This window comes from Gymnoscopelus braueri (assembly GCF_963280865.1).
Source record: "Gymnoscopelus braueri genome assembly, chromosome: 8".
NCBI lineage: Eukaryota > Metazoa > Chordata > Actinopteri > Myctophiformes > Myctophidae > Gymnoscopelus > Gymnoscopelus braueri.
The window spans coordinates 11,522,794-11,549,589 of NC_137609.1; the positions used below are offsets into that span (position 1 = coordinate 11,522,794).

General features: G+C 41.4%; 1 protein-coding gene across 1 annotated transcript in view; it reads left to right on the top strand.

The window, feature by feature from the left end:
• Positions 1-23,850, top strand: part of gabrb4 (gamma-aminobutyric acid type A receptor subunit beta4) — a gene marked incomplete at both ends in the record, with an annotated part of 71,925 nt that extends 48,075 nt beyond the window's left edge. Inside the window, 7 exons of the mRNA XM_080435910.1 lie at positions 3,482-3,702; positions 10,312-10,394; positions 18,108-18,245; positions 20,131-20,283; positions 21,791-22,047; positions 22,750-22,839; positions 23,491-23,850. Of these exons, the coding sequence (XP_080292036.1) occupies positions 3,482-3,702; positions 10,312-10,394; positions 18,108-18,245; positions 20,131-20,283; positions 21,791-22,047; positions 22,750-22,839; positions 23,491-23,850 (1,302 nt within the window). The remainder of the gene's footprint in view (positions 1-3,481; positions 3,703-10,311; positions 10,395-18,107; positions 18,246-20,130; positions 20,284-21,790; positions 22,048-22,749; positions 22,840-23,490) is intronic.
• Between the last annotated feature and the right edge of the window lie 2,946 nt (positions 23,851-26,796).

Here is a 26,796-nt window from a genome sequence, read left to right on the forward strand (position 1 = left end):
TGTTCTTTCTTTCTTTCTTTCTGTTCCCTTTATTTATTCAGGGAAGCCCATTGAGAGCAAAGCTCTCTTTTCCAAGGCCGCCCTGATAACAGCCTATAAAACACATACATAATGAAAAACAATAACAAACATTTGAATCACAGTACACCGTCACAGACGCAAATAAATATAGTGTTTCGTGAAACAGGTGCAGTGTTACACGTTTTTTTAGACGTTGAGATTCCAAAAATAATTGGCAGAATTTAACATGCAAATAACGAGGACAGAACTGTCATGGAAAATAAAGACTAATTGACCCTAAAAGTGGTGTAATGCCATTGGTGGAAAAAGTACTCACATTATTTACTTAAGTAAAAGTGTCAATACTGCAATATAGAAATACTCTGTTACAAGTAAAAGTCCCGAATTCAAAATTTACTTGAGTACAAGTACAAAAGTATTGGCACCAAAATGAACTTAAAGTACCCAAAGTAAAAGTACTAAAATGTTTGAAAATAGCAGATCTACAAGCTCACAACGCGTCGCGATGCGACGCGTTGTGAGCTTGTAGATCGGCTATTTTCAAATAGCCCAGGTATAAAATAGTGGTTAAGTGGTTAATGTATGTTTTATGATATCATAATGTATATCTGAAATGTAGTTAACTCGAGTTTTCAAATAACTGTAGTGGATTAAAAGTACAGTATTTGCCTCTGAGATGTAGTGGAGTAGAAGTAAAAGTATTGGAAATTGGAAATACTCAAGTAAAATACAAATACCTCAAAATTGTACTTGAGTACAGTGCTTAAGTAAATCTACTTAGTTACTTTCCACCACTGTGTCCTGTGCTGTTTTACCACGTAAGCTAAAGACATCGTTGCATTGCTTTGGTAAAATATTTTTTTGGTCATGCAGTATTTCTTGAAAAGGGCTTTTGTTTTGGATATTTATTACCCAACAACCCCAGTCCATTTTGTCTTCTTACTGCCTGACTCCTAGAGCAAGTTTGTAACCATGGCAACACACAGTAAATGGAGCTAGCTGCGTCCTTGCATCATCACCAAAGCCAAACTTTCAGAGTTTATGGAGACATGCATGTATAAAGCTAGGAAGAGCATTCACGATGTTCTCGAGCATTAGCAGGGCTTCTTCTGCTAGACCACCACGCCGTTCATGAATTAACAACGACCAAAAAAAAGGCTTTTGGTTTTGAAAGGATCTACCATCCATGCATGGCCGTTTAAACCCATTCAATCCGGGGACGCATCTCGTGTCATTTTTTGATTTCTTTGGCTATTCAAAAATAGCAGATATACATGCTCATAGCGCGGCTACGAGTGCCGCACTATGAGCATGCAGATCTGCTATTTTTTTAATAGACAAATCGTGAAAATGTGCAAATCTTTGAATATATATTATACATTTTTAACTAAAATCTTTGCTTCTGGGGATCCCTGAAACAAAATATTTTGAGATGGGGGGAGGGGGGTCATATCATTTTGGGTGGTCCTTGACATGAAAAGGCTTGAGAAACCACTGATATTATAGCAACATAAGTTAAAAAAAATAAAAATAACTGTTAGGATTTAGAAGACATTTGTAGAATTCCCCAGAAAGATTTGAGAGACAAATGTTTGCTAAATATATATTCAAAGATTTGCACCACATTTTCAAGATTTTTCAAAAAAATTGCAGATCTACAATTAAGCTCGTATATCTGCTATTTTTTGAATAGCCCAAAGTATAAAATAATGGTTTAAAAGTGGTTACACAGGATGCGTTCGCGGTTTCAATGGGTTAAAGATTGATTGAACTTGTGCACGCAGAAACCCCCGAAGCCAATAGTGTGATCATTTGCGTTTCCTCAAAACCACGTTTCATTGTTTTAGACTGCTTTAGCCAAGTGGGACAATGCGACGGGACAGAGAGAGACAGAGGTGATGTTTTTAGTTCTTGGGTTTTTATTCTCCGATGCTATTCTCTGATTAACCCATCGAGACCGAGAACACATCCGTGTCATTTTGAAGATTTCTTTGGGCTATTTTTTGAAAATCGCTTTAAAAATATATATATTCAAAGATTTGCACAAATGTTCCACGATTTTTCAAAAATAGCAGATCTACAAGCTCATAGCGCGGCACTCGGTGCCGCGCTATGAGCTTGTAGATCTGCTATTTTTGAATAGCCCAAAGAAATCAAAAAATGACACACAGATGCGTTCCCGCTCTGAATGGGTTAACTCTCAGGCGTCAGGGTTGGTGGGTAAAATACTTCACCAACCCCGATCGGATCGGTTCCTAGATCATGTCCTGTTTAATGGAATGCGTTTTTTATTGCCATAGAATGTCACCGTCTGGATTTATTATTGATTCCACGTTCGACCTCTGTGATCACGTTACAGATATTTTATGGGCATCGCCGGGCATCTCCATGCCAAGCCTCTACGAGCACAATGGGGCTTTTTTTTGTCTCGTGTGAAAGATACTGTAAAATGCCAAGTAATTTTTAGGCCATTAAGATTATGCTGTTAAAAAAAATAAACAGACCCCTGCTTACTTTACTGGACTGTTGCCATCACTTACTTATAACATTAGTTTTAATTTAGTTTGAATTAAAATGTTATATAATTAATAACATGTCACCTTGCTACAGTATCTCCTCTGCACCTATGTTACCTCCGGTCAATTGTGCTTTTTTATTTTTTATCCCACGATTTTGTAACTCATTTTTTCACCCAGTGCCAATTGCCTATGTAATCCTGGGCGCTACTCTCCCTCTGCCAGCTATAGGGAGAGCCCAGAACTGAGCTCATGCCTCCTTCAATGCATGAGGAGCTAGCAAGCCGCTTCTTATCACCTGACAGGTGGGAGTTTCCCCGGTAGGACGTAGCGCGTGGAGGGAACACATTATTCCAACCTGTTCCTTTCCCCTCCTCAGGCGCCCCGGCTGACCAGGGGGAGGCCGGGGCGCAATTGTGATTTATTAAAGAACCGACACACAAAATATATATTGCATGCAATCTGTGGTTTTTGGCAACACTGAAGTTGACCCTGAAACTTGGTTGGATGCCCCTCCTCTTTTTGTCTGTTTCCTTACTGTTGACGGCAAGATGGTAAAAAAAATGCATTACTTTAAATTATTTACAACTTAACTCAGTTGTTGTAATCTATTTAGATTCTGGACCCGAAAGAGAATAAAGACCGACTTGGTTGTGCATCGTGTCCTGCACTGAAAATAGCAAGCTATACAAATATAAAAGCATCGCAATGCGTTGTGAGCTTGTAGATCTGCTATTTTCAGTGAACAACACCCGCACATAACTAGGTATAAATCAGGCGAGACATCCCCCCCCCCCCCCAAAAACAAAAATGTGTCCGACGAGGTTGCATGACATGCCACCGACAGCAATGAGCTAAGCCATATTTACAGTGAACAAGCAGCATAACCAAAGTGAATGACAACAAATAAATTGCTTTCACGCTCTCCTCTCCCTTCTCTCTAGGACTACACCATCACAATGTATTTCCAGCAAAGCTGGCGAGACAAGCGACTGGCCTACGATCAGCTGAAACTAAACCTGACTCTGGATAACCGCGTAGCGGACCAGCTCTGGCTCCCCGACACCTACTTCCTCAACGACAAGAAGTCCTTCCTTCACGGTGTGACCGTGAAGAACCGAATGATTCGCCTGCATCCTGACGGCACCGTCCTGTACGGGCTGAGGTGAGCGAGTGCAGTTATTAATGTTGACCTAAGTTGAAGATAGACGTTTGGGCCGTTTCTCTGGCAAATATCTACTGAAATATATACCGACGCGATTCTCTCACTTTGCTGTCGTTTAAGTGTCTCGGGGGTAGTTTTGGAGATTCTTCCACATCTACTCTTTAAAGCTGCAATCCGGCAACTTACTTTAATTACTAAAACGTTGTGTTATGGTGTAGTGTAATACAATATAACTAGCACATCTGTAGTGGTTGGAGGTGGCCTGTATACTCTTCCATTGAGAGACCCTTTGATGAGTAGTACTGCCCGAAGCTCATAAGCGCAATGTCTCCCCACCCCCCCCCATGCTGGGGGATTGCCTCTCGGGCGTGAGCAGTAGAAATGTAATGTCTCTCCTGTGTAGGGAGACCTGGATTCAAATCCTGGGGGAAGGACATTACACACTGTGAAAAAGGTTATGAATTGCAGCTTTAAATCTAAAAAGATGAATCGCATTTATACAAAAATGAACGTTTCTATTGTGTTCTTTTCGGAGTCACTTCCCTTTCCTTCTTTAAGAGCTGTAAAGCATATAAAAGTTTCAAAAGATTCATTCGATAACCCCCCCCCCCCTTCGTTGTCCTTTTTTCATATGATGCTCTCTCCCTTCTGAAATGCTACAAGATATGAGTGATATTAAAGAATAGATTTTGGGGGATACTGGGGCTTTGTTGAAGGCTGTGCGGCGACATTGGATTTAATGACACTTGAGGCGGAGGGGCAGTTATGTGTCACTTTAAACGCTACAAAAAACAAGGCGCAGCAGAGAGTGTATGTGTGCAGTGTACGTCAAATCAATCAGGACCAAAAGAAATAAAGATGTACTGTAGCATTCACAACTAAGAAACGGATGATAGCTAGCAAACGTAATGTCCCAAGCAAGGTTATCCAGATATAGTAAACACGTTTATATTGTTTTTGTTTGACTTTGAGCATTTTTTTCGGTTCAGCAGCTTTGTTTGTCACCTTTTAATAAACAACGACTCTGTCCACTTCACTAGAACATCCTCCAAGACTACTCTGTGTGTTTCTTAACCCTTTAAAGACCTGAAGCCGATTCTACAAATGTCTTCTAATTCCCAACAGAAAAATTCTGAAAAAAAACGTATGTTTCTATATCAGTGGTGCTCAAACTTTTTCATGTCAAGGACCCCCCCAAAAATGATATGTGTTTGGTCGCGGACCCCCATCTTGTTCCAGGGACCCCCCCAGAAGCAAATATTTGAGTTAAAAATGTTCGCTTTAAAACAATATATATATTCAAAGATTTGCACACATTTTCACGATTTTTCAAAAATAGCAGATCTACAAGCTCGAGTGCCGCGCTACGAGCTTGTAGATCTGCTATTTTTGAATAGCCAAAGTGTAAAATAATGCTTTTTTTTTTGCTCAAATCAAAAAGTGACAGGATGCATTCCAGGTCTGTAACCGCCCGGATTCAAACACACCTACCAGCTCTTCCAAAGGAGAATCCCCTCTCTCAGGCAAAAAGGGGGCTATATCGGGGCTTCTGGGCTACAGGCAGGACAGCTCTACTACTACACCCCATCCCCACCCCCTGACCCCCCACCCTTTGGTCAAGAGACAGGCCCACCTTGTCTATAATAAAGCAGTGGTATCCATAGCAACTCACTTCTGATGTCTCTCAGTGATAGGGAGTCTTGTTAGTGTTAAGCTACTTTAAAGTTTACTTCCTACAAGGGTTTGCTTTCTACACCTTTGTCTGAAAAGATGTGTGTGGCAAATAATGGAGTGAATGGATGCTGTCGTCTCCCAGCATGAATCAATAGCAAGCCCCGTCCTGCACTCTCACTAGAGGAGCTAGTTAACCCATTAAGAACTGAAGCCGATTCTACAAAATGTCTTCTAAATCCCAACAGTTTTCTGAAAAACTTATGTTTCTATATCAGTGGTGCTCAAACTTTTTCATGTCAAGGACCCCCAAAATTATATGTATTTGGCCGCGGACCCCCATCTCGAAATATGTTGTTCCAGGGACCCCCCAGAAGCAAAGATTTGAGTTAAAAATGTTGTCTTTACAATTATATATATATTCAAAGATTTGCACACATTTTCAAGTTTTTTCAAAAATAGCAGATCTACAAGCTCGTAGCGCGGCACTCGGTGCCGCGCTACGAGCTTGTAGATCTGCTATTTTTGAATAGCCCAAAGTGTAAAATAATGCTTTTTTTAGCTCAAATCTAAAAATGACACAGTATGCGTTCTCCCGATCTCAAAGGGTTAAGACAGGGCCGCCGTGTTCAGATTCATGCATTCCCTTGTTATTCCTGATTCTCCTTAACATTATGCAGTCGATATCGTAACAAAAAAAAACAACTAACCACTACCAAGCTACTACAGCACTGTTTGCGAATGCTGATGGTTGAAACGAGAGCAAGAAAACTTGTTTTCGTTTCCAAAAACCTTCCATTTGGAGACAGAGAGAGAGAGAGAGGCAAGAGGCTCTGGAAGAGTTCAATAAAAAAAAAAAGAAAAGGGGGGGGAGTTTCTCCAATGTCTAACACGGTACAGCAGAACGGAACAGAGCACAGCGTGGGCTGTTATAGTACATGCTTGTGCAGCAGCAGAATAGCTCATTGTCATCACAAATAATGAGTACATGGCTCCGACACATTTTTTGGGGGACCCGATCTGCTTTATTAACCCTTCAAGACCGGGAACGCATCTGTGTGTAATTTTTAAGATTTCTTTGGGCTATTCAAAAATAGCAGATATACAAGCTCATAGCGCGGCACCGAGTGCAAATCTTTGAATATAGACATTTTTTAAAGCAAACATTTGTAACTCAAATCTTTGCTTCTGGGGGGATTCTACAAAATGTCGTCTAAATCCTAACAGTTTTTTGAAAAAACTTGTTGCTATAATCAGTGGTTCTCTTTTTTTCATGTCAAGGACCTCCAAAATTAAATGTTTAACACAGACCGCCCCATCTCAAAATATTTTGTTCCAGGGACCCCCCAGAAGCAAAGATTTGAGGTAAAAATGTACATAAATATTAAAAGATTTGCACAGATTTTCCAAGATTTCCCCCCCAAAAAATAGCAGATCTACAAGCTCATAGCGCGGCACCGCGCCGTAGTAGATCTGCTATTTTTTGAATAGCCCAAAGAAATCAAAAAAATGACACACAGATGCGTTCCCGGTCTTAACGGGTTAAAAACCATTTTGTCCTCCAATTAGTCTTCCCGTCCAGCACTTTTCCTCACAAACACAGAAAATGTACAGTAATTGCTCTCCGTCTCCATGAAGGAAAATCCTTCATAAATGGCCCCAGTAGTTCGATAATAAGCATGATCCTTGCGTTTTTGTTTGCGAATGCATACAGTGCGTTTTTGCTTGATTAAACACACCATATTCCTGACCAGGAACCGTTTCAAACCGTCTGCAAAAAAGGCACGACGAGGTGGTCTAATGTACAGTAATAGTGATTTTACTTTCAGTTATAATTCTGTAAAAGTGCATTGGATGTGTTTGGTGCATCGATGTTAGCTCTGATGTACTGTCATACGGTATAGCAGTCTGCTGGACTGAGAGGCAGCCTTTAAGTAACCTTGAACAAGGCGGGATCGATACTTTCAACCCAAATATAAAAATGTGCTGTAACAAGTGAAGCTTTTGTGACATTCGCTCTCTTTACTGTACATTAACCCGTTAAGACCTGGAACGCATCTGTGTAATTTTTTTTATTTGAGCTTAAAAAAAAACATTATTTTACACTTTGGCTATTCAAAAATAGCAGATATACAAGCTCATGGAACGCATCTGTGTCATTTTTTGATTTGAGCAAAAAAAATAGCATTATTTTACACTTTGGGCTATTCAAAAATAGCAGATATACAAGCTCATAGCGCGGCACTGAGTGCCGCGCTACGAGCTTGTAGATCTGCTTCTTTTTTTTTAATGGTGAAACTGTGTGCAAATCTTTGAATATATATATATTCTTTTAAAGCGAACATTTTCAAATCTTCGCTTCTGGGGGGTCCCTGGCTGGAACAAAATAATTTGAGATGGGGGTCGGCGGTCAAATACATATAATTTTTGGGGGTCCTTGTCATGAAAAAGTTTGAGCAACCACTGATATGGAAACATAAGTTTTTCAGAAAAACTGTTAGGATTTAGAAGACATTTTGTAAAATCGACCTCAGGTCTTAATGGGTTAACAAAAACTTAACATCGTACACCCCCCCCCCCCACCCCCACCCACGCCCCCTCAACCCGTGACAGAGAGATGATGGGTCGAAAATTGATCTTTCTGTTTCCATTTACACAAGAGGGACAGAATCTAGCGTGGATGTTGATGTGATGAGCACATGCCAGCCAGTGTGAACAAGCGACAAATGTAATTACTAAAAATGTGCTGCACCGGTAAATATCTCCGTTTAAACGCCAAAAAAAAAAGTCCTACTCGCATAATTTGTAAGCCAGCGCTGTTTTTCCTGGGCATGTGGATATACTGAAATTGAATTTGCTGTTATACATGCATCATTCATAAAGCCACACAGTATACCTGCCAGAAATGCATTTCCAGGAAACCGCGCAATGAAACGGGCGATGAAAACGCTCAACCAGAAAATCTCATACACAGGCACAAGGACAGAGATTGATCCAAGTAAAATAAAATAAAGTCCGCGGCGTTTGCTCCCCAAGAATATTTAAATCATAATCAAAAACACTGTCATCATCCTGAGATTCTTTGCCTGCCTCGACATATTTTTTTTGGAGTGCAAAGTTACTCAACACGATTTTCTTTTTCATGGCGCTCATGTGTCCGTCTTCACAGTGATTTAGAAACAACGGGCTCGCAACTAACTTCTATATTGCTCCGCATTATTAAACAACGTGCCCGACCCTACAAGGATCTTCTTCAGGTTAAAAAATGCTTTTTTTTTTTGTTTGCCATTTTTTTTTACCTGAAGACGATCCATGTAGGATCGAAACATTGTTTAATGGAGCGAGTTGCCAGCCCAGGCTTTCTAAATGATTTCACTGTTCTTGCAGTTTGGCTATATTTTCGCATGCAACGCATCCGTCATGTATGACTTCAGCCTCGCTTCATTTATCACATTTTAGTCGTCGATGCTCATCCAGAGAGACTGACGCCGAGAAGCGAGAAGCTTGGGGTTCAGCGCCTTGTTCAAAGGATGCTTCGGGGCATGGCTAAAGTGGTCTATCCATTGGACCACCCCATCATTCATCTATAATTCTCTCATAATGGGTACAACCCTGGCAAAGTTGCAAAAGGTCGTTCATTTATCTGTTTAACCCTTTAAGACCTGTAACGCATCTGTGTCACTTTAGATTTCTTTGGCTATTCAAAAATAGCAGATCTACAAGCTCATAGCGCGGCACCGAGTGCCGCGCTACGAGCTTGTAGATCTGCTATTTTTGAAAAATCGTGATTTATTTTTTATGTTTTTCCGAAAATGTTTTAGGATTTTGATTTTTTTAGACGCGGCCTCAGGTCTTAATGGGTTAAAAGACACATTGCTGATACAGTACTATGTGAGATAGGTCTGACTAACCATTCATACCTGGTGGCCGTAAACTTTTTGCCTCTCGACAGATATAGTATCTTTGCTGAACTGGGCTGGGATCAGATCCAAACCCTTTACTGTTCTCCTCTTCTTCTTTCCGTATATCATCGTCAAATGTCCAACGCAGTGTCGTGTAGCCACGCCCTTTGTCTCTGGTTTCTCCTCTGTCTGCCAGACACTCACTGTCTCTCATCTCAGTTTTCTGTCTGTCTGGGCATGAAAGGAGAGTAGGAGAAAGTTCCTGCCCCCTCTAACCAGTAAAGCACAGCTGAGCGCAGGGGATCTGTAACCTTTGGTTCCTAGAAGTTTATCATAATGGCCACGCAGCATGCCAGGACAGATGCCCCGCTCTTGCAAAGTTATGAGATCAAATCCATTTCGACAGCCGTGTCACGTATTGCGCTATGGCCTCTCTCCTGTCCTTTCACCCCTACCTCTCCAATTTTCACAGTAGAGTAGTAATGCCATAAAATACGTTTTGAAAGTCGGGTTCCCAAAGGTAACACTCCATATTTTATTGTCTCCGCCAGGCCCAAGGTATGGCCGAGAGTCCGAGACTATGTTTTTGCCCCTGTCCGTCCGTCAGTGCGTCTGTGTGTCCGTGTAGGTGTCCATCCGTCTGTGTACAGCTAATCTCTGGCACTGTTGGCCGATCAACGTGAAACTGTGCACACACACTCCCTGGAGGCCAGAGCAGAACCTCTGCCCCCCACTTTTCATCGGCCTGTTATAGCGCCACTAAGAGGCCGATTTTTGTAAAACATATTTTTTTATATTACTCCAACAGATTTTGTCCAAACATCACGCAAATCGGTACACATTATCTCTACAGTCATGTGATCAAGACGGATGTGTCCGATTTTTCAGATTCCATCCTGATTGGCTAAGATTGACGTATACCTGGCCTGGCGGAGACCTGTGCTCCGAGGAGCAAATTTTTCTAGTTGTCATATACTTTCTCATCCACTGTCTCTGCTCTCTCTCTCTCTCTCTTGTTATTTTATTTCTATTTTAGAATAACCACTACAGCTGCTTGCATGATGGATCTGAGGAGATACCCTCTGGATGAGCAGAACTGCACCCTGGAAATCGAAAGCTGTGAGTCTACATGATGCATACTATGTTTCATACTCCTTACTTCACCCACAAACTTGACCCCCACGGGCCCATCCCGTTTAGCTGGACAATTTGTTTTGAAGCATCTCAATGTAAATGTCAAGACCATGCCAGCATGGCTTGTCTTTTATTAGTTATCAAAATAAACATTGGTGCCCATCAGTGGCATAGTTTTCAGACACTGAAATCAAGAACCTTCATTCCTGTGCTTCCCTCACATAGTCTTCCATTCAGTCTTTGTACTCCGTCATAAATATACAATATTATATTATATTATATTATATTATATCTCTGCTGTCCGGCAGCAACCAGCTAACTCCAAAATCAGGGAGTTTTTTTCAGGAAATGACAAAAAAACAAAACAAAAAGTGGAGTTAGGAGGTTTTGTTCATCATTGATAAGAACAGCTAAATGGACCTCCAAGCTCTCAATGAGGTTGGAGGTCAAAAGCCTGGAGTCAGCAAAACCAGCTAACTCCACCCCCCTTTGGTGGAGTTAGCTGGTTTAGCAGAAAGTTTGAGGATCCAATGGAGTTTGTCAGAGGCACTTTTAAAAACCTTTCATTGGTTCAATATTGTTTTAATCAACACACATACGTAAAGAGTGTTCAATTGCACTGATTTATGGAAAAAAATGCAAAAGCGGAAAAATGGAGTTAGCTGGTTTCTGCCGGACAGCAACGATATACAAACAAATGACAGACTCTGGCCTCATTCCCGTCAAATATATACTGTAAATATGCATAATTGTGTCATTGTACATTGTATGGTGTTTTTCACTAAATAATTTCATCGTAGAAGTAATGTGTTCATAGAGAACACTGGGTAAGTCCGAATAAGAATCAACTTTATCAGCACATCACGTGATTAAAGGTGTAAAAGACTGTGTGAAATTCTCTTTTGTGCAAGAACAGAACAGTTACAATAGGGAAGAGAGAATAGAGAAGAAAGAACACAGAACATAGAACAAGTTAATAACAGGAAGTCACTTTCAAAGAAACTATACAAGTCCAATATACAGTATATGGTGCACCCTCAAGTGTGGCAAACATGACGTTCCCACGAGTAAAGAAATAAACAAACAACACTATTTCACTTCTGGGGCTCTGTAGAGAATATACCCAGCATATTTTTTGTACCCTTTTTTGGAGGGCTATTTCTGATCAATGCAAGATTTTTGTCTCAGCAATGCTTAAGGAACCGTGTGTCACTCAGTGTCACTAAGATCATTTAAAACAACCATTTGTTTAAATTATCGGCATCTTAGCTGGTTTCTCCCATTTGTTATACATGTGTTAAATGTGAAGCCAATGACAGAATTGACAAATGCAGGTGAAATTGAAAGTGCTTGCTGATGTGTATTGATCAGTCGTCCCCCTTAGCCTGACAGATGGACGGAGCGACCCCTGCACCTTTGAACACCTCAAGAAAAATCTAATTTGGGGATCCTATGCCAAAGTCATTATAACCATTAATCACGCAGGCCCAATTCATTTTCTTATATGCGTACTGCTTACAGTAATACAAATGGTTTCATATATCAATGATCATTTTGATTCCCGTTTACCCTCCTTGTAAACTATGACCGGTTATGTTGTGTGACTTAGTGCTTGGGATAATATTTGTTGAACTGAAAAATAAATGTTTTGAAATTCTAAAATAAGTTAAGCGGATTGTTTCCAATGAATGGCAGTTGCACTATGTGCATTGTTGTAAGAGACATTAGAGATTCACTGCATAGCAAAGAGGGCTTGTTGGTAAAAGCTACAGGATTGCATACATTTCTCATTCGTGTTACTGTCTTTTCAATTTGCTGGATAGAAAAGAACAGCTGCTCAAAAGGTCATATTTAATACCAATATGAATAATGAACACAGTTTAATTCTGTTTATCTCCTCGTTTACATATCAAATTACTACAGCACAGTTTTCAGCAAGTGCAGCAAATTCTTTTTTTTTGTTTCTGTATATTTTTTATATTTTTTATAGCTTATGATATGATGGTATTGAAAACTAATTAAGGGCTTTAATTTAGATGAATGATGTTCGGGCACATGATATGCCTGTAGTATGATAAAAAATATATATATATATTTGCTTGATCATTTCATTGACCACCCCAGAAGTCAACATGGTTGTTCAATATACCAGATAAGTTTTTGTTATTGAGTTCATGATGAAACCACTCATTCATTACCCTTGGGGCAACAATAGGGAATGAAATATGGATATGCTGTTAAGATTCAAAAGAATATCTGCTGTTTTTCAATTATGCTGGAGGAATGCCTAACGCTAAAGGGAATATTTCTCGGTAGATATCAAATTGATTGATTAGGGACCGTGGGGCCAGCTGCGTTTCATGGACAAAGTCCCAGTTGCTTATACCCCTATAACTTGTGAGAAAGATTTAGAGGGAATGAATCCTGGTTCGTTTTTGTGGTGTTATATGTTCTGGGGGCTAGAACAAGAGTATTAGAATGTGAAATATACCCAACGCCTCAGAGACGGTGAAATGCTGCGCTGCCGCCGCACAATCATGTATAAAGTAGCGTATTGACATAAATCCTCTGCTGAGGTCACGCTTAATTCTAATGCCAGTTTTATTGCACCTCCTGAAGAGTGTACAGGGAAATAACACCAAGTGACACATGTTAATGAATTCGTGTCGAACTTTGTCGCGATGTATGCTGTGATACACTGAGCTACGGAATAACTTAGTAACAGCAGTGCATGTGGTGCATGAACAGCATTCATATTAACATCATTTTCCAGAATGTCTTCTTACGGTGTGGCCAAAAGGCCAAGCAATCTAGAACAGTCATTTTCGACCTTTTTTAAATTCAACGACCCCGATTCTACAAAATGTCTTCTAAATCCTAACAGTTTTCTGAAAAAACATATGTTTCTATATCAGTGGTGCTCAAACTTTTTCATGTCAAGGACCCGCAAAATGATATGTATTTGGCCGCGGAACCATCTCAAAATATTTTGTTCCAGGGACCCCCCGGAAGCAAAGATTTGAGTTTAAAATGTTCGCTTTAAAAGAATATAAATATATTAATTTGCACACATTTTCATGATTTTTCATAAAGAGCAGATCTACAAGCTCATAGCGCGGCACTCGGTGCCGCGCTATGAGCTTGTATATCTGCTATTTTTGAATAGCCAAAGTGTAAAATAATGCTTTTTAGCTCAAATTAAAAAAAAGTAAAATTTGGTCCCAGACAATTAATCATTTAGCTGGGGACCTCCTGGACCCCTTGAGGGGGTGTTCCCACAACTGGTTGAGAAGAGGTATACCATGAAGGTCAAATCACAATTTTATCCTCTGCTCAAACAGGCTTTTCATTATACTGCAGTTCAACAGAAACGTAGCCAGTAGCGACCTGCGCTCAAATCCCATGTAGGACACGAAAGTTTCAGATTGCAGCTTTAAGCATTTATAAAGATCACTATTTCCATTTGGCCAAATGAGGACATGCACACAAGCAGCCAGTCTGATCACTACTGACCGAACGCCGCATAGGGATTTGTGCAGCTTCATTCACAAATTGTGCACATAGTAACTAACTAGTGTTAGTTCAAGAAGACTGCACATGAAGACTTATTTATATAAATTATGAGAGTGGGCAGTCAGCTACCCTTATTATTTCAGTGTTCATGTAACTGAGAGAGAGTGTAAAAGGCCAGGAAACTGTACAAACCAAACCGAACTGAACCACAATTCACACAGCAATGTAACCCAATACACGTATAAAAAAAAAGCCTGATACAACAATGTCTGCACTATCAGGAAAAGGATCATAGCAGGACATCAAAACAATCAGAAGTATAAATAGAATGACTCCGGAGTGTGAACCCCAACTCTCTCTGGGCACTGAATGAATTTGATCAAAGTCACAGACATACTGTACGTACACGTTAGAAATATAAGAAGTCACTCAAATAAAACAAGACAAAAAGCAGCGATAGGCAGGACACAGGGAGAGAATAAGGCAAGCAAAGAGCTCTAGAATCTAAGCAGACATATTGCCTGATAGCAAATTGATGTGCAACACAAACATGCCTTGAGTAAAGAGAAAGCTAGGCCACATTAGACAGCATAAAGTTAGGTAGATGATGGGATTAAAGTTCCAGGCCAGCTGCCTTACACTTAATGTGTACTCCGTAGTAGAACCGCGTCACTTGCCGAAAAGAAGAGATTTTCAAACTGACAACATTGTGCCGATGTAATATCAGCTAGCTTGAAAAGCAGTTCTTTTTGGCAAGCAGCATGATCGTACGATCGAGAATGAATTGAGCCTCAAGTCAATATGGTGCTTAAAGGACAAGGTGCTATAGACAACATTAAGCCACCACATTTTAACACCTCTGTTGCATAAGATTCCTTATTTCCCTCACTCACGGATATAAGACAGCACTCGGGTCATGTAGTAACAGGCTAACTAAAACAAACCATCTTCCCCAACGAAAACGATAGCAAAACGAATAATGTCTGCTGTCAGTTTACAGAGGTTAAACACATTTTGGACCAAACTAAATTATTAAATTGATTATTATTTCACAATCAATACTTTTTCTGGGAAAAAGCGATACTGCTATTCCACAACTTTTTAAAAGCTTTGTGGATCTATTATTTTCTTTGCATTATTTGTCAACATAAAAATTGTATCACCTTATATCACCTTTATGTGACACCTACTGTATATCTTACAGCCAAGGATGTAATGCAACTCAGACGTTTGAGGTGGCACTAGACATAAACATGTCCTCTACATTAATTGATAGAGAAGCATAGATGGGCAGATCTACATGAAAGGGAATAAGTCACAGCCATGGCAGAGTTATGGCATTTACAGAAGGTATCTGAAAGGAGAAACAAGGAGAGGGGAGTTGCTATATTCTATAATAATTCAATGTGAATGAATATAGGTGGAGATGGGTTTTATTATAGTTTAAAGCCAGTTGTGAGGGGGCTGTTCTGGGATGCCATGTTCCAACGATGAACCATGTGGAGGTGTCATGGCCTAATTCGTTGGCTCTTTAAGTGGGGTCCAGGAACCCTCTGGCTACATTGAGGGGGTTAGAAATGTCCCCTTATATACAGATCTGTAACTCTGAAAGTTTTGGGCGTCGTTGAAATTAAAAAGTCTGGGAACCACTGGCCTAATTCAACAACAACATCTGTGATAGGAGATGCACACAAAATGTCATCTGCTCTCACCAAAACCCTTTTGGCTGTAAACTTTGTTTACGCCGCTGATGCTAAATACCACAGCGCTGTCGTGTGTCAAAAATAAACATATTTTCCTTGTGTGACAGCATCGTACGGCAAAGTATAAACCAGAAAAGTTTACTCCTTCGAGTGCAGCTCTCCACCAGGTCGGGTTGCCTAACTCAGGGTTGTGTCAGTCGTGGGCAGGGGTGGACTGGCCATATGGCATACCGGGCATATGCCCGGTGGGCCGCTGGGCCAGTGGGCCACTATATATATATGTCACAGGGTGTTTGGAGAGCCAGGGTGATTGAAGACAGAGCGCTTGTTTTTAGGCACGGGGCTTCGGCGCGAAGCGGTGCTTTTCGAGAGGCGGGGCTTTGATGCGACGCGGTCCTGTCTTTTGTTGTTCCCCCCCACATAGCAACCAGGAAGCTACGCTAGGGGAACGCTGAACACACGTTCACACGCACACGCTTGTCCATGACGGAGGCGCGCCGACTTAGTAGAGCTTGAGGCCGAGGAGGCGCGCCCTCGCGCCTCCAGGCGCGAGTGCCCGCGCTGACCGGCCGATGCTCTACTAGTCGACTCAGCGCCGTTCGAGTTGTAAACCGATAGGGACAGAATAGTTCTTTTCATGGATCACTGTGTGTGTGTGTGTGTGTGTGTGTGTGTGTGTGTGTGTGTGTGTGTGTGTGTGTGTGTGTGTGTGTGTGTGTGTGTGTCAGGGAGAAACTAAAACAAAAGCCAGCAGAACACAATAAAAGTATCCTAACAGTCCATTGAAAGCATGTGCGCGTGTGCGTGCGCGCGCATGTGTGTGTGTGTGACTGTGTGTGTGTGTGGTCGCGGCCATATATGCTTGTGCACAAGCCTGGCTTGTGGCTCCCTCTAGTGCTCTAGTGTTGCTTCTACAGAATTGCTGGGTGGGTGGTAAAAACGAGCGAGCCTTCTTCAATCACCCTGGTTCTCCATTCACCCTGTAACATATATATATATATATATATATATATATATTTTTTTTTTTTTCTTTTTGCTCCTGTTCATATCCGGGTTGCACGGCCCAATTATTAGTTACGGTAATGTCCCTGACAATTGGGAAGGCTAGGAGATCTGGCTTGAGGCTGGGGGGGGTCGGCCACGGGCGCAGAAAATTGCGGTAGAGTGTCTGCTATCTGCGCGCCGGTTGTGGTGGGCCGGTCTGGGCCAAAATGCCAGGGACGAATTTTGATCCCAGTCCGGCCCTGGTCGTGGGGTGCAGCCATCAGGACACAAGGAAGCTGCAGGGAGAAATAGAGTTTGTACGACAGATGATGCAACCGTTCATGGTTGTGGCGCCCCAGCTATGTAGCTATGTGCAGACTTTAAACGCAATGCAATCCAGGGGAAACGTTTTTTTTTTTTCTTCCAGATTCTACGACCTCCGGTTCAAGAGTTAAGGCCCTGACACCCGCGAATTCAAACGCAAACATTGTTTACGATGGTTGAAGCCATGACACGACCGACAGACAGACAGAGTGAATCACGGGGGCACAAACATAATCCCCGCCCCCCCCCCCAGCCGTTTCTGCCTGGCGGAGATAATACGCCGCCTTGGTATAAGGAGTGGCTCTAGAGTTATGTGGAGGTGAAGAGAAAGACTCAGAAAGTTCTTCTCACAAGCTGTTTAGAACAGTGGCATAATTAATGAGGTTTTCGATTTATACTCTTATTAGTAAGTACGTGAAGTCAGCACAGTTGCCAATGCAGGACATGATCGTGATTCATATTGAATTCGCTAACTCAGTGGTTTCCGACTCCTTTTTTTGTCATCTTGTTTTTGTTGTTTCTTAACTTCTTTGTTTTTTTTGTTTTTTTATGAGCGCAAAGGCTTATGTCTGTGGATTTATTTTTATCTGCTCATCATGGTAATTCATTTTTCAGGAGGTACTTTATCAGGGGTTACTTCATCTGCAAGTCAAGGTGCCTTGGTATTAATCAAAAACCTGAAAAGCAGAGTTAATTACTTTATGATTTCATCTTTTTGTTTTTATCACTTTGCATTTATAAATTAACCCATTAAGACCGGGAACGCATCTGTGTCATTATTTTTTTTTTAGCTAAAAAGCATTATTTTACAATTTGGCTATTCAAAAATAGCAGATCTACAAGCTCGTAGCGCGGCACAAATCATGAAAATGTGTGCAAATCTTTCAATATATATATTTTTTAAAGCGAACATTTTAACTCAAATCTTTGCTTCTAGGGGTCCCTGGAACAACATATTTTGAGATAGGCGTCCGTGGCCAAATACATTTTGGGGGTCCTTGACATGAAAAAGTTTGAGCACCACTGATATAGAAACATACGTTTTTCAGAATACTGTCGGGATTTAGAAGACATTTGTAGAATCGGCTTCAGATCTTAATGGGTTAACCTAAGGTGAAACATTAAGTGATCTTTCCTTACCTTCCTTCCTTCCTCTCCTCTACCCCTGACACAGATGGGTACACAACCGATGACATTGTGTTCTTCTGGCAAGGAGGAGACAATGCCGTGACTGGGGTAGACAAGTTGGAGCTACCTCAGTTCTCCATCGTAGGCCTCAACCTGGTGTCTAGAGAAGTCCAATTTACTACAGGTAAGACCTTCGGCGATAACAACCTACTAGGTGTTTAGGTGTCCTTGCGCAAAGCTCACTCTCAACTCCGAATTGGTACAGTGGGGCCATCAAGTTTGCAGAATGGACCCACTTGTCCAGAGTATGACACTGATTTATTGCACTGGGCAGCTCCTAGGTGAAGACATATTTATCTGTATCAGTGCGAAGCCAAGAAAATACACACACATTTTGTAGTAGTGTAGGAATCACATTTTATTGGACTCCAGTTTTTATCCAATAAATTCACGATTCAGAGAGAGAGAGAGAACCTAAACGAAAATGTAGGTGTAACTCGCATCTTTCATTTAAGTGTAATTTATTTAGAAAATGGGGGACACCATTCATCTGGGGTGAATTTGTGTGTTGCTGTTTATTCATCAACAGCCTTGATAAAATATGTATGCTGAAGTATTGATTCATCAGAAGAGTTACAGGACCCTGGAGATGATTGTATCATTTGTCACCGTGTGTTGCTCATAGGACATAGCCTTTTAGATTAAAACCATAGTCCTTATCTTAAGCCCTCTTTTCCATTTTGATGAATTGGTCGTAAGTCCTTACATAGAGTATACGTTGTTTCCAGAGCTGTAAATATCTCAGTGTAGTGGAGGCTGTGAGAGTACAGCCTGCTCCATACATACAGCTTTTTGCATTAGCAACTTATTGTTGCGGTTGGTTTGAATTAAGTACTTCCTCTCGACTAATTAATGTTGTACCACAAATGGCTGCTGTTTTTTCTCGGTAAAATGCACAATGGGATGACTTACTGCACCCATGTATAATTTTTGCTCACTCACGTAATGCAAAAAGGCTTGGGTTCCAATTACGCCCCTTTTTGCAAAATGCCCTTTTGGTTATGTTTAGAGGACAGGGAATGTGTTAAAGAAAAGCAGAGTGGCTCTCTATGACAATTCTCAGAGGGGCGCTGGGGCTGGAGCTGCCTGCTGAGATAGGGGGTTGCAGAAAAATCTGCCGTGTTTGCGACTTTCTGCCATGTTTTAATTGGAATCGAACTTGTCCCTGGAAAGGAATCCATCGCTTTGGGGAAATTAAGTGCTCCATCTGAACAAATGGAGAAATGACTACCCTTGTGCGTTGTCAAGAGTGCAGACTTTGGAACTCTTTAAGTTGTGCCAATATCAACCGCCCCCTCTTCCCTTGTCTTCCCTTTCTCATTTTCACTTATGCGTTTTCCCTACCCTTGCTCTTCTACTTCTGTTCTTCAACAATCCATCACTCCATCTCTCTCTTCTCCCATGGTATCACTCCATCCTCTCCGCTCTTCCCTCCTCTCCATCTATCACTCCATTCTCCGCTCTTCCCTCCTCTCCATCTATCACTCCATTCTCCGCTCTTCCCTCCTCTCCATCTAGAGCATACATGGGCAACGGGCGGCCCGGGGCCCACATGTGGCCCCCACCTTCACTTAATGCGGCCCGCAGATTAACATCGGAATACTGATATATTATTGATTTCAGCTGCTATAATTGCAAACATGCAAACATGACCCGCTTTAATTACTTCAGTCTATATCAGTAGCTTAATGACTAGTATTAAAATTATATTGTCTTTTTTATGTCCAATGTATTTGTATGTAAGTTCATGAAGTTAGTATAACTAAATGCATTTGAAATTAAATAAAAATGTTACTTTTCAGGATTCCAATTCAAAAATAGCAAAAAGAAAAACAGGATTCCAATTAAAAAATGTTTGCTACTTTTGAAGTACGGCATTAATTTACGAAAAGAAAGTTAAAATACGGAGATAAGATGTGGCTCTCTGGAGTGAGTGTGGAAATATAGTGGCCCTCTCCATCATCAAAGTTGCCCACCACCACTGATCTATAACTTCCACTCATTTCCAGGTTCGTACCCTAGGCTGTCGCTGAGTTTCAGGATCAAGAGGAACATTGGCTATTTCATCCTGCAGACATACATGCCCTCCATCCTGATCACCATCCTCTCGTGGGTTTCCTTCTGGATCAATTACGATGCGTCTGCGGCCCGGGTGGCCCTGGGTAAGACCCTTCACCATGCACCCAGGGAATGCAGTGAGCACGCAAGTCACAAGGTTGCTGTATCAATGTAAAATGTATGTATGTACAGTATGTATGCACCACATGGAGCTTGAGCGCTGAAAGCTCCAGTGATGCACACAGAACATGCAGTATTAAATGCGCCCAGATGTCTTGTTTCTCCTTACTGCCCTAATGAAAATAGCTGGCCAAATAAGGGAAATAACTCAACTGTATTGTTTATAATTAACTTACATGGTTAGACACTAATTCACATGGTTAGACGCATTGCTTTTACAATGTGGCTTTTAGGGGGCGAGCCATTTAGAAGAGGGTGTGTGTGTGTGTGTGTGTGTGTGTGTGTGTGTGTGTGTGTGTGTGTGTGTGTCGCTAATATCGCAAACCACCGGAATGATCAGCGCCAAATGTCTTGTGCACACTGCCAGTAGGCCAAGGATTCACATATTGTGAATATCTTTCACATATTGAGTATTTTTGTGAATATGGTGTAGCACTAGTCACCGGCTTCCTTGATTGGCCAACCCGACCCATCGGCTATACAGATTGGCCCGTGGCCACGCTTTGTGTCATGTTTGTGCTGCGCTACCATTATAAGTGGTAGTATGTGCACATCAGAACTCCATTAGAATTCCAAATATGATGATCTCCCGATTTTATTGAACGGTCGCATGGCAGTTCTACCGAACTGGGTACGGGTGCACAGGTAATCTGACTAAAAGTACAAAAAGTACAAAGGGTATATATATATATATATATATATTTTATTTTTATTTTTTTCAAAAAATTGCAGATCTACAAGCTCATAGCGCGGCACTCGGTGCCGCGCTATGAGCTTGTATATCTGCTATTTTTGAATAGCCAAACAAATCTAAAATGACACAGATGCGTTCCAGGTCTAAATGGGTTAATATGCATTGCAGAGAGGGCTGAATTACATAAGTAACAACTGTAAACTTCCTGTCATTCATTTGAACTTGAGCTACAAGTCGTGGGTCACTGGAGGGGTTTGGGGTGACCTTCCCTCCCCCAGTTACCTTGCCAGCAGTATTTTGGCTGCCTATTCTCTCCGATACCATATGTTCCCTCTGGATTTGGTTTGAACTCTAGAAATGTCACCATCAAAAAACACTTTAACTTTGAATTATTTTCAGATCCATAACTCTTCAAAGCAAGCACACAAATGACGACTAAGTGAAATGTTAAGGTGGCCTTTTGGGGGTCTTTACAAAAATTATAGCTGATGAAGTGCTAATTTCAGTTTCTGTACATTTCATTTGCCAGTCACCACTGACTTGATAACAAAAAGGGCTAAAGGTAAAATGTTGCAGTTTTCCGACTATGTGGCTTATCATTAATTGTTTCTTGTGTGTGTGTGTGTGTGTGTGTGTGTGTGTGTGTGTGTGTGTGTGTGTGTGTGTGTGTGTGTGTGTGTGTGTGTGTGTGTGTGTGTGTGTGTGTGTGTGTGTGTGTGTGTGTGTGCCATACTCAGGTGTGACAACGGTGCTCACCATGACTACAATTAACACCCACCTTAGGGAGACTCTCCCAAAGATCCCGTATGTGAAAGCCATCGACGTCTACCTCATGGGCTGTTTTGTGTTTGTGTTCCTGGCCCTGCTTGAATATGCCTTTGTAAATTACGTGTTCTTTGGCCGGGGCCCCCAGCAGCAGAAGAAAATCAATGAGCGGTTGAACAAAGCTAACAACGAGCGCCCGCGATACGAGGAGAAACGCCTGAGGGAACAGGTTTGCATCTTCATCCTCTCCTTCTTCTCCTCCTCCTGTGTCAATCAGAGTTCAAGTATAAAACAACCATCTTTTTTTTTCTCCCTTCCCCATATCTGATTCCTATAGCTAAAGTCAATTCTATTCAAACAACTGACAACACACATTCCCCAAAGTAATCTGCCAGGAAGCATACTAGTCCACATATGCATTCTCCAGCCATCATCCATTGCTTCTCCCCCAAGCACTGACTCTGGCTTTCTATAGAGCATAGCCCTTTTCCATTGAGATAGTGATTCATCTAGCTCAGCGGTGGTGTAAACATTCTCATTTCCTATTTAGGTTGTTGTCTACGTTATGCTCGTGGGCTTGATTCATTCTTGCTCCGCTACCTTGCTGTTGAACATGTATTTTCCGGGGCTTTCATCTAAATTGGACAGTCAAAAATAACAAAGGCGGTGGCAGCGGCATTGAAAACATTCAGCGGTGGATGCTAAACCGGCTAGACTGAATGAAGCCCCTTGTTTTGTGTGTGTGTGTGTGTGTGTGTGTGTGTGTGTGTGTGTGTGATGTATAAAATAATATTATGCTTATTTTGAAGTTGTTCCTGTTAACAGTTTATGTGTTATGCATTCTGTAATTCTTAGACAAATGTTGCTTACTTGCCAGTAATTTTTTATAGCCGTTTTAATGTTCTCTTCATTTTTTCTTTCACATTGCAAGGACTCCATTTCCGTGCCGTTTCAAACCAACACCTTCAGGTCATTTACACAGCGGAGAAATCTGTATCTCGAGGAACAAAGAAAAGTTGGGGTACATGTTATTTAGAACTCATAATGAGCTGTAGGACAGCCGTCAAAATGACATCAGATTATAAAAGGATGTTCAAGTAATTTATCAAGTTTATTACCAGTGGAAACATCCGTTGTAGATTATCTAGTTAGGACTTTTGAATAGGAAATGTGTTGTAACTATTATATATAAATCTTTGAAGCATGCAAAGAAAAGAAAAATGTCATTCCATATCATCACTGCATTGTGCTTCAACCACATGAGCCCTATAGCGGCCTTGTTCTGGGCATGTCATAAGCAGCCAATATTAATTTTCAAAAATAGAACATTTGATGAAAATATGAAAGCATTATTTTACACTTTGGCTATTCAAAAATAGCAGATCTACAAGCTCATAGCGCGGCACCGAGTGCCGCGCTACGAGCTTGTAGATCTGCTATTTTTTTTAATCACTCACACACAACGTGTCGCGTTGCGATACATTGTGAGCTTGTAGATCTACTCTAATTTGACGCACAACCACGTATAACAGGGTTTAAGTGGTCAAAGCTTTTTCTGGAGGGTTTCAGCAGTATGGGGATTTGGGGGGGGGGGGGGTAGGGTGGGGTATAATGCAGCTGGCCTGACACCCCCCCTCTCTCTCCCTCTCTCTCTCTCTCTCTCTCTCTCTAGGTGGACGCCTACGGGAACATCCTCCTCACCACGTTGGAGATGAACAACGAGGTGATGCCGTCCGACGTCGGGAGCAGCGTTAGTGACTCTCGGAATTCGGTCATGTCCTTCGACAGCTCTGGGGTCCAATTCAGGAAGCCCATGGCGCCACGAGACGGCTTCAGCCACCACTCGCTGGACCGCGGCGGCGCCGCCATGCGGAGCCGGGCCAACTGCCGGCTACGGCGCCGCTCGTCCAAGCTCAAGTTGAAAATCCCAAACCTGGCGGACGTCAGCACCATTGACAAGTGGTCCCGGGTCATTTTCCCCATCGTCTTTGGATTTTTCAACCTAATCTACTGGTTGTACTATGTGAATTGATGTGCATCCCACAAGGAATCATGGGCCATATTTTGAGAGCACATTGAATTGGCTTTGATACAGTCGCAAAATATGTATACACATATACGAGTTGGAAGATATGTATATGCATATTTCTATATATTATATTTATATATACACACGTGAAATCTGAAGGACCTTTCTGCTGTACAAAGTATTAATAGGATGACTTGAATGTTTAAGAATAATTGTGAGAGAAGAATTTCAAGGCTTTTTGAGTTCCATTTTCCTCCTGAAACCAACACACAAAAACCAACCGATCGACTGACCGACAAACAAACACACAAACATACAAACACACCGATCCCACAACCAGGGGGTTTTTGGAACTAAAGACTGCATGATATTTTTGCTATTAAAAAAAAAAGGAAAAAAAAGAAACTGAAAACAAAAGGAAAGTGAAAGCTCTCGAGAAAGAAAAGAAAAAGATGTCTCAGAGTCCCATTGACTTTTTATTGATACTTATTGTAATCAAAAGAAAAACAAATCCTCTCTACCGCAGCTCATGAAAATCAGTGGTGGCTTTGTCTGTTCAGGCATCAAGGCTGAGTGAGATCCTTCTACCCCTCCATCAGCCCCCCCCCCCCCCCCCTCCCTCCAACCCCCCCCCATCGCCCATGAATACCATGCACGGAATTCTGCATTTCTACCCTCTGTACAGCAGAAACCTAGTTTTTTGGGATTATGTGTTGTTCCTATTGGCTCCCCCCACCCCCTCTCTTCTTCTTTAAAGTGAATCGATAGCGTTCTACTCTCGCAGACATCAGCTCTGGCCTAAAATGGGCTTCTTTTTCCTTCTCCTCTTGTTCGACTGGCCTCACCTTGCGGACGACGGGATTTTAGACCGCTGCATTCCTAAAAAACCCAGAGTCAACGCAAAACTTCTGTTTTTTTCCCCCTTTTTGCGCCTCCTCTTAAGTTGTTTTAGAAACAGGTCCTTTGGGGGGGTGGCCGGGTGGGGCGGGTGTGTGTGTGTGTGTGTGTGTGGGGGGGGGGGGGGGGGTTTTCATTATGGTAAAAAAAAAAAAAGAAATACAAAAATGCTGATTATTGTAGATTTGATTTTGTCTTGAAAATACTGTGATTTCAGAGAGTGTCAGATCATGTTCTAGCGCTAGGGCATTATTACTAGATAAAGAGTTCAAAAGTTCAAAGGTAAAGCATTACTCATTTTGATTGTTTGACGAAGAAAAAAAAATTGACATCCTGTACATTTTTATCATTCAGTATTCTCATGGGTCAGAGTTTGAAAGTATTACTTGTAATGTTTTTTATCCCATCCTAGTGATTCACATTGCTCTTTCAATGCAGTATTTCATTGACATCATGTCCTGCTTTTGTGTGTCTAAGGAAAAAGGTGGTGTTGGTGGTGGGGCGGGGGGGGGGGGGGGGGTTGGTTACACCCAGTGAGTGAATTAAAATGATCTCCATAGTAAAGATTTAACCCAATAAGACCTGGAACGCATCTGTGTCACTTTAGATGTCTTTGGCTACTCCAAAAAAATAGCAGATATACAAGCTCATAGTTGTAGATCTGCTATTTTTTGAAAAATCGTGATTTTTTTTTTCAAAAAACGGTTAGGATTTAGAAATCCTTTTTTAAGAATCGCCTCAGGTCTTTAATGGGTTAAAGATGTTTGTACATTCAGAAAGACATACAGTTATCAGCCCACAGTTTGACCAGTTGTCATACAGTTTAGGCTTATATATCAGTTGCCACACAGTATATATATAGTATATATCAGTTGTCATACAGTAACGTAGCTGGTAAAGCGTTTCTCGCTCTGGGGAATCTTGGGAGTTCATATATTGCGATCCCGCCGCAATTGGGGAAGTGTCTTAAAATGTACTAAATTAATTTACAGTTCAAGTCAGGAACCACGGCAGATTAAAATAAGAGGAGGAAGTGTTCAACCTTTCATATACTCCGCAACTTAAATCATAATCCCCACCATCGTTTCTGCCCTTTGAGGTCGAGATCCCCCCAAAGATCAGGAATATCAGTGTAATCAGGACTTAATGGGTGATCCAGCACGTCTGGGGAACAAAACACGATGATATGTGATAAATAGCCATGAATTTGAAATGATAACCAAAAGGCCTATATCCATAAGTATACTATATCCATAAAAGATTCTGTTTCACTCTTCCGGACCCTGCTTTTTCCAGTGCTCAGGTTCATTCACAAAATAAATTGTGCTTTTGTGTGGCTGATACCCTGTAGGACCTTGTGTTTTGTAACTTATTACAGGGTATGAGTTCAAACTAAGATTTCATTATCATGTTTCTATGGGTTCACACCGACATGCATCCCATGGGTTTTCCTGTTGAAACCAGCTCACCTTACTGGAGATTTTTGACTTTTGAAATGATATGCCATGTCCTCATTATCTAACAGCACAAAAATCATTGAGTTTGCCATTGTTCAATCTTAGCATCATGGTTGTGGATTCAAAACCAGTTCTGCTCATGTTATAATAAAATGGCACCGCGCTAAATGTTGAAAGAATATACAGTAAGAGATGGGTAAGAACGTGAGAACGTTTTGGCATACATTACATCCTAGGGGAGGTAAGGAGGACTAATTTATACTTGGTTGCATGAACCTTTCGCTCAAGAAAAGTTATTTCACCGAAAGAAGTGTCGATGCGTGTCGAAAGAGTTGTGTGACCATCTGAAATACTGTCGTATGTCAGTACTGAGTAGAATGCTGAAAATAGCAGATCTACAAGCTCCCAACACGTCTCCCAACACACAACATCGTGAGCTTGTAGTTGAGCATGTTGACAGCATCAGGATGATTAAGTAGCCTATAAATCAGACTTTACGCTGAATTCACACCAGCAGCTTCGAGTGAACGTTTACAGTGGGAACATTCACAAAATGCAATAAATTGGTCGTGCCCGGGGTTACGAGTGACAGCCT